General features: G+C 45.9%; 1 protein-coding gene across 1 annotated transcript; it reads left to right on the forward strand.

Annotated features, from left to right (window-relative positions):
- Positions 1–2628: 2628 nt before the first annotated feature.
- Positions 2629–4215, forward strand: LOC308282666 (E3 ubiquitin-protein ligase TRIM39-like; the record flags this gene model as incomplete). The annotated part of the gene is made up of 1 exon (XM_080723055.1): positions 2629–4215. The coding sequence occupies one exon, from the start codon at positions 2629–2631 to the stop codon at positions 4213–4215; it is 1587 nt and encodes a 528-aa protein (XP_080579181.1).
- Positions 4216–8930: the final 4715 nt, after the last annotated feature.

Here is an 8930-nt window from a genome sequence, read left to right on the forward strand (position 1 = left end):
GGACGTGCTGGCCATTGGGAAAAGCGGGACAATTCCCGAACGGCCGGCCATTAGTAAAAAAATACAAATAAAATGTCGGCCTTCATTCCATTTTGGGGGCTGGGTGGCCAACAAAGTAAATCGTCACTGCCGGGCAGAAACCTTGTATCTCCAAGTTTCAAATTTGTAATTTTTTTCGCAAAGCAAAGCCCTGCTTCATCATACAAGGCCATCGCACAAAAGTAGTGAAAACAGCAGATCTACAAGCACACAACGCCTCGCGTGTGCTTGTAGATCGTCTGTTTTCACTAGTTTAAATCATTTTTAAAATGGTTTTGGACGTACAAGGTTTCCACCCGACAATGACGAAATATAACTCATGTAATTGGCCCACTCACTGGCTTGTCACTTGTCATGATCTGAAATGGCAAATCTTTGAGTAGCAGCAGCGCTGTAGAGAGAGATCTCTCTCAATAGCGTGCAATGAGGGCCTCTTTTTCCCGGGCTGAATCAGGGGCCCAGCACGTCCCTGAGTGGGATGTACTTTCTGTGACGTTAGTCTCGTACTACAGTACATACGGACATCTCGTACTGCATACAGACCAGGCACGTGCGCACATACTGTAGACATCAAAGGGGGGCTTGAGCCCCTGCCCTTTCCCTGTCATACCTGAGGGCAGCTTTCAATGCCTTGTCCAAACTCTCCTGAACTTGAATGCTGCATCATTTGTTGAAAGAATTGCCCTCTCTGTGTAGAAATCCATGCTGTTACGCCACATCTCCAGTATTGACTTGATTATGCTTAGTTCAATGTGGTATCAAGCACCGAAAATAGCCGACCTCCAAGCTCACAGCGCGTCGCAGCACTCGGTGACGCGCTGTGAGCTTGTATATCTGCTATTTTTCACTAGCTAAAGACAAAGTATAAAATAATTAAGGCCCCTCCACCTTGGGCCCTAGTAACTCAGTCCCACTTTTCACCCCCTACACACACACACACACACACACACACACACACACACACACACACACACACACACACACACACACACACACACACACACACACACACAAACACGCGCACACACACACACTAGTTCTCACCGGGGTTACACCCCGTGGGAAGCCTTGCTTCTGCTGCACAGTCACGTACGCATGATGCATGCAGGTTTGTACTACTATATGATTCTGAGGACGTCGACATCTTTAACTGTATACCCTAAAGCCTAAAATAGCCACTCTAAAAGCTCACCTGTGTGCGATATGTATGTTGCTGTGAGCTTGTAGAGCTTGCAGAACGGTTATCTTCCCGCTGCGCAAAGCACAAATCAGGCGCAACTCCAAGCCTAACCCGTAAATCCTAAACCTAACCTCGACCCCGACCATAATCTTTTCCTCATTGTAAATCTTACCCTCTCTTTTCCTCATCGTAAATCACTTTTAAACATAAATAAACCGGATTTCTCCTCTCAGGACCAGGACAAATTGTCCTCAGAATTGCCTATTTCTTTCTGCTTGACATTTTTGGCCTTCACATACTGTAGTAAAAAAAAGGTACACGTGCACGCACGCACGCACGCGCGCGCGCGCGCACGCACGCACACACACACACACACACACACACACACACACACACACACACACACACACACACACACACACACACACACACACACACACACACACACACACACACACACACACAGCACTGCCGAGTGTCGCTCAATGCTACTGCACATGTCCTTGGCATGGGCTGACACGTTTGTGAGCACATGGCCTTTGCGTGCAGCTCCGCTGTGCCTTGTCTTTCATGTTCCATTCGTCACGGTCTGTCTCCTCTCCTCTTCCATTACAGCGCCATATACGTCTCCTCCTCCTGGCTTCTGGCAGTGCTACTCTGATGCACTTCTCAACGTGTGGGGGGCCGGGGCCCACCTTCGGGCTGTGAGGGTGTTGCATGCATGGGCCCCTGAATAACAAAAAACAAAAGCAAAACCCTCTGATTTTAATGATAATATACCATAGGTGATGTCACCTGTGATATCACCTGTGATGTCACGGTGATGTGTCAGGGGAACCACAGTGTCAGGCGTGACCTTCAGAGATACACGGATACATGGACAAGATGTGCCGGACATCACAGTGACATCAGAGCATGATGTCAGAGCGGCAAACCCATAGACGTAGATGTGTACACGTCTACACGTAGAAAAAATGGTGACATTTCTCATAGTAAACTTGAGACCTACGGTCGCAACCAATGGGAGAAGTGGATGTGAACACAGCTTCAGCCATCGTCACTGAACTAAATTATTGGACCCATTCTTCATAAGCCACACATTTTCCGAACACTAAAATGGCTTTCTTTCAGAGAGACAAAACAGGAGAAACTCCACATTGTTATCGACGTTTCTCTGTACAAATAACTCATGAGCTCTGGACATGTGACACACAACTAACTGATGCTTTCAGAGAAATGGCCCTCTTGCTGTATGTGCCCTGCTGTGCTTTCTGCCTTATCCCTCGCTTCCACCACTGACTCCATGACCACACCACATGCCTGTTTGACGTCAGTATGACATGGTCTGACAAGCGTTCGGTTCAAATAAAATTGACTCGACCTTTCGGTTTTTGTCTGTGTTTTCCGAGATGGCGTGTGCAAGTGTAATGCTCTCTGAAGAGCGGGTGCGGTGTGCTATCTGTCTGGATGTGTTCGCTGATCCAGTCACCATTCTGTGCGGACACAACTACTGCAAAACATGTATCTCGCATTACTGGGATACCAACGATGTGTGTCAGTGTCCGCTATGCAAAAAGAAGTTTGCCAAGAGACCCGAGGTCTTCGTCAATACGTTCATTTCTGAGATGGCGGATCAGTTCAGGCAGTCGCAGCAGCAACCGGCTGAGCCGGACGAGGTCTCCTGTGACGTCTGCATTGAGGCCAAGCTCAAGGCCATGAAGTCCTGCCTGGTGTGTCTGGCCTCCTACTGTGAGACTCACCTGGACCCCCACCAGAGAGTCTCAGCGCTAAAGCGACACAAACTAATTGACCCTATAAGGAACCTGGAAGACATTATTTGTAAGAAACACGAGAGACCTCTGGAGCTGTTCTGCAAGACTGACCACCTGTGTATTTGTCAGTTCTGCACAGAGTCGGATCACAAGTTGCATCAAATTGTCACTCTGGAAGAGGAATGTGAGGGGAAGAAGGCTGAGCTGAGAAAGACAGAGGCGGAGGTTCAGCAGATGATCCAGGAAAGGGTAGTGAAGATTCAGGAGGTCAAACACTCGCTAGAGCTCAGCAAGAAAGACGCAGACAAAGAAACCACGGACACATGTGTGCAGGTCCTCACTGCTCTGATGAGCTGCATTGAGAAGCACAAGACAATGGAGAAACAGGCTAAATGCTTCATCAAAGAGCTGCAAAAGGAAATCACAGATTTGAAGAAAAGAAGCTCTGAGCTGAAGCAGCTCTCACACACCGAAGACCACCTCCACATCCTCCAGATCTTCACATCCATCAACACCCCTCCACCCACCAAGGACTGGACAAAGGAAAACGCCCATCAGTCTTCATACGAAGGCACTGTGAGTACAACCGTGGTTCAGCTGGAGAGGACGCTCAGTCAGGAGATGAAGAAGCTGTACGACGCCGAGCTAAGGAGGATCCAGCAATATGCGGTGGACGTGACGCTGGACCCCGACACGGCACACTGCAGACTCATCCTGTCCGAGGACGGAAAACGAGTGTATCATGGCGACGTCAAGAAGAGTCTCCCAAACAACAAAGAGAGATTCTCCTATTGTACCAATGTCTTAGGACAGCAAAGCTTCTCCTCTGGACGGTTTTACTATGAGGTTCAGATTAAAGAGAAGACCGACTGGGTTATAGGAGTGGCCAGAGAGTCCATCAACAGGAAGGGGTTCAACACGCGGAGCCCCAACAACGGATACTGGACCATATGGTTGAGGAATGGAACCGAGTACAAGGCTGCCGCTGGCCCCGATGTGCTCCTCCTCGTCAGAGAGGAGCTCCAGAAGGTGGGAGTGTTTGTGGATTATGAGGAGGGTCTGGTCTCCTTTTACGACGTGGAGACTAGAGTCCACATCTTCTCTTTCACTGGCTGCACCTTCACCGAGAAGCTCTATCCAATCTTCAGTCCTGATCCTAATTATAACGGTAGAAACTCTGCTCCGCTGATCATCTCTCCTGTCAAATCACAGAGTAGAGTCTAGTACCATCTCAATCCCCCAGCTTTTCATGAAAAGATGAATTTTCATTTAAGGCTCTAGGGATTCCTGCTAGGTATACTGTACCCATATACTGATATAATGTAAAACGTGCCACCGTGACACTTTTTAAAGGGCTCTTGTTTGAGAAAGGAGTTTCCCATTCATTAAGCCATACAAGATATTTCGGAAAATTCTCATATAAAGAGTTTTAAGCTTGGAATCAAGCTTAAAACTCATGACGATAAAAATGTATTCAGGAAAGAATACAAATTATAATAAAATAAAATAAACAAATAATAATAACTAGAAATACTGTTCCTATGAAACAGTGTGGGCTCACATGGAACACCATGTATGGGCACACATATCTACCCTTTGGCTGCTCCTCATTGGCTAAACGCCCTGCGTTTGTACTGTCGGTCTTTTTTTTTAGGAGAATAACCTTGGTCTATAAAGTTATATAACATACTGATATAACATACTGATATAACATACTGGTCTCGAGCCCACGTGTTGTTGATATTTATATTAGGTTGCACTTGTTGGTGGTAATGTCTCCAAGAACGCTGCTCCTCATTGGCTAAGGGTCCTGCCTTTGTACTGTCGGTAATTCTTTTGAGGAGAATAAACCTATAAAGTTTTGGTATAAAATACTGGTCTCGCCTTTCAGCAAGCCCACAATAACTAGAAAAGATGTAATTCTGGGAAATTGTTTTTGCACTTTCCCATTCAAGTCAAAGGGGTTACTCTATAAAGGTGACGTCAGCGAGAATGCTGCTTCCTCATTGGCTAAAACTTTATCTAGAAATAAAGCTGGACGAGAACAGAATAGTCTGGTTGCCCTGCGGGGCAACAAAACTAATAATATACATATAATAATAGAATAGGCGGGAGCGTGTCGCTGTTACTACATCTCATCTTTTCGACACCCGACTCTAACCCTCACCCTAACCCTAACCTCCATGGAGTGAGTCGCTAACCCTCCGGTCGAAATGATGGGCGTTCGCAAAAGCGAGATTTCCCCGAATAGGCCTTTGTCACTATTATAGTGTTATTATTATATTCATGTTAATGGTGATATTGTAGTTGACTGGTTTGATGATAATTTAATTAGAGACCAGTTAGAGATGTCGCTGCTACACTGGCTGGGAGCGCCTCAATACACGGCTGCTTCTGTACTATTTTCTATTTTTTTGTTCTAGTACTTTTTACTGTAACTTTTTGGACATCAAATCGCAAAATTGCTCACGTCTTTAGAACCTTTCATACAGTAATACGACACCTGGGTTCCCCACTGACCAGTGTAGTTGCCAACGCAGATGAGCTGTCACCGCAACACATGGGTGGTAGTTTTAGACGTCCTGGAGATGGACCTCCCCTGCCTTCCATCATTCTGGTGAATTTACAGTCCTTCGATAGATAATAAGCTGGAAATAAATATCATTATGAAAACTATGTATGTATGTATGATTGCAGTGACAGAGACATCGTCGTCTGGACAGGCGCCTGAGCCTTTTATGCTTGGGAAGTGCATTCCAGAGGGAGGGGCAGCTACAGAGAAAGCCCCGTTGCCCCAGGTTCAGAGCCTGGTCTTGGGGACTTCCAGAAGGCCGCCATCACAGGGCTAGGGTCAACAATGTCCACCATTGTGCCCATCCCTCCAGTCCCCAAGCACTCCAAGGTAACATACCTGAATTACTGGAGCCCTGGCACCCTCACCTCAACTCTATTGTCACAGCAAGCCAAAACGAAATAAGTTTTACTCATTATGTACCTGTACACAAGATGTAACAATAAAGTCTATACCTTGAACCTTGAAGAACTCTGACACTCCTAAGCTCCAACATCTGGCTTTGTCTGGGCTCTGAAGCGTGGCCTACATCTGGCCTACATCTTGGCACAAAGCACTCAAAGTTTGTTGTACACCCACTAAACGATCGGTCGCCGAGTCCCGCGATTCATACTGTATGCCCCAGAGCCGAAGGAGGCGTGACAGGCGTCTACCTTTCTATGTCTATGAATGGGACCCTGGGCGTACAACACATTTTGGGGGGAACTGGACAAAGGCAGATGTTGTTGGAGCTTACAAGTAGGAGATGTCTGCGCGCTTCAGCCAGCAGTTGTTGGTAGAAGGACTCGTTGGTGCTCAACAAGGACAAACTATATCAAAAAGACATATTACTTGGGCACTTCAAAAATGACTACCCAAATAAAAATGATGGAGCACTCAACTGGTCTGCACGTGCATTTATTGTAGCGACAGGGTGACTGACGTTTCGACGTTTAGTCTTCCAGGAAGACTAAACGTCGAAACGTCAGTCACCCTGTCGCCCTGACCCTGAAGTGCCCAGGTAATATGTCTTTTTGATGTTGTTGGAGCTTAACTCCTTCCAGGAGCACCACTCAAAATGTATTTAGATTAGAAGCACTACTTTTATCGCATCATTGCTGACATTGTGTTGTAGACTGTAAATTATGGCTACAAATGTTATAATCTGAACACCATCCCGCTCTGTAAAAAAAAACAAAAACTAAAACCAGACCAATACTGTTCAGTCTGTTATTAATCCCCCTCCACATGGCTTTTTTTTTGTTCCTACCCATCTCTGTTTCTGTGAAGTGTACATTATCTCTTTCATATTATTTGTTGTTATGAACTTTGCATCTTTGCCCCTCATGTATTCTGACTTTCCAAGTACCGGTAGGTCCTACTATTACTACTGTTTCTGTCGCATCTCTCCCTGCTCTCTCTCTCTCTCTCTCTCTCTCTGACTTGCAGGCCCTGATCGTCACTGTGTGTGTGTGTGTGTGTGTGTGTGTGTGTGTGTGTGTGTGTGTGTGTGTGTGTGTGTGTGTGTGTGAGAGAGTGTGTGTGTGTGCGTGCGTGCGTGCGTGCGTGCGTGACTGATGTCATAGACTTGCCTCAAAGTACTCTTCCCACGGGTTTCCTGTTGAATTTCTGTATCAGCTTTTAGCCGTTAGATTTCTAAGTTGTTAATGATCTATTTGTTTGCATCATTTATTTTCTTTGCCTTTAATTCTGTGCAGCACTTTGTGACTTTTTAGAAGGTTGCTTTTATTATGAAAAATGTTAGTAATTATGGGTGCGGTTGCCCAACACTCTCGGTTATTAGTGTGGTAGTGTGGCAACCCACTATTGTTCTCGGTCTGAGAAGGTTTTTCCTGCTAAGTGAACCTGCTTTTTGTTAACCTTTGCACAAAAGAAAGGTTTTTGGCCATGCTTCACGTGACATCACTGCAGGGATGTAGTGGGGGGAGGAACGCGGGGGTACGGAGTGCCCACACTTCTCTCAAGTCAAGTCAGTTGATATTATATTTTCAGGTCGTTCTGACCCAGCAATTGGTTGAAAATATAGGCTCGCCAGCCGTGCTGAAATGAGCATGACTAACAGCAGATGGTAATATAAGATTTGAAAATGTATTAATTCATTGGAAGCTATTGGAGCTATTTTGCATGGGAAGTTTGGCTGATGATCCGGTCATCAAATTATTGGTTGAGAACCACTGGTCTAAGGCTATTTCTGCCGCCGCGCAGACCCGTTTTAAGCCAGCGAAAACGTTATGTGCACGCGCACAGACGCACGTGCATGTTCGTGCGCGCGCGGTGAGTGCCCACACTTCCAAATTTAGCACTACAACACTGCATCACTGTGAGAACTGAGAATGCCCGACTTGCGGCAGGAAGCAGCAGTACAGAGGCCTTGCTTAGGGTTTAACCCGAAGGTATATGTATTCACCAAAAACCAACAAACATGACTTTCAGTCTTTGTTACAAACATCAGCATTGTTGCTTTCCACCCCTCAGCTCTCTCTTCTGTCCACTGGCAGCAGCTTTTTATACCCAGGTGAGCTAATGAACCTGGACTGCTCCATTCAAACCAAGGGGTGTGGTCTAACCCCAACACATACATGAATACCGGTATACCTATAATTTAAACACACTTAAATATATAACAGAACTCTTAAAAACTACAACAATAATGATCATTTATCCTTCTTCACACTAAAATGCAACATACATATATTAGAAATAGCAAAAGCCCATCACCCCCCCCCCCTCTATCTATAAATTAGCCACATCTATGTCTGTGTCTCTGTAATAGTTTTATACATAGTTTTTAGACATGTGATAACTTGGGACACGGGGCATTCTGCATCGTGAGCACTTTCTACTTTTTGTACTTCAAGTTCATTTTGATGCCAATACTTTTGTACTTTTACTCAAGTAAAGTTAGAATTCCGGGCTTTTACTTGCGACAGAGAGTATTTCTTTATTGCAGTATTGGTACATTTAAAACAATGTGAGTACTTGTTCCACCACTGCCAAACTGGGGGTCCGTGAAATGAAACCAAGTTTTGAGAGGCACTGCACTGTGTAGGATGGGTTATTTCTGTTCCCTGCAGAGGAAAAGACAGGGAGCTCTATGCCTATAGGTGTGTGTGTGTGTGTGTGTGTGTGTGTGTGCGTGCGGCGCGCGCGCGCTGTGCGAGCATGCGTGAGTATGTGTGTGCGTGTACACCCACCCACCCACTGGCAGAGGACCATAGGAAAAGAGGTGAGCGAGCATCACAAGAGAGAAGGATAGAGAGAGAGAGAGAGAGCATCGCGTGTGAGATACGCAGGAACAACGGCAGCAATGTTCCTTAGACTGAAAATGTTTAAGCCCATGACATGTTTGTCTGCCAGACTTATGTTT

The sequence above is a fragment of the Nannobrachium achirus genome, assembly GCF_963921795.1.
Source record: "Nannobrachium achirus genome assembly, chromosome: 4".
NCBI lineage: Eukaryota > Metazoa > Chordata > Actinopteri > Myctophiformes > Myctophidae > Nannobrachium > Nannobrachium achirus.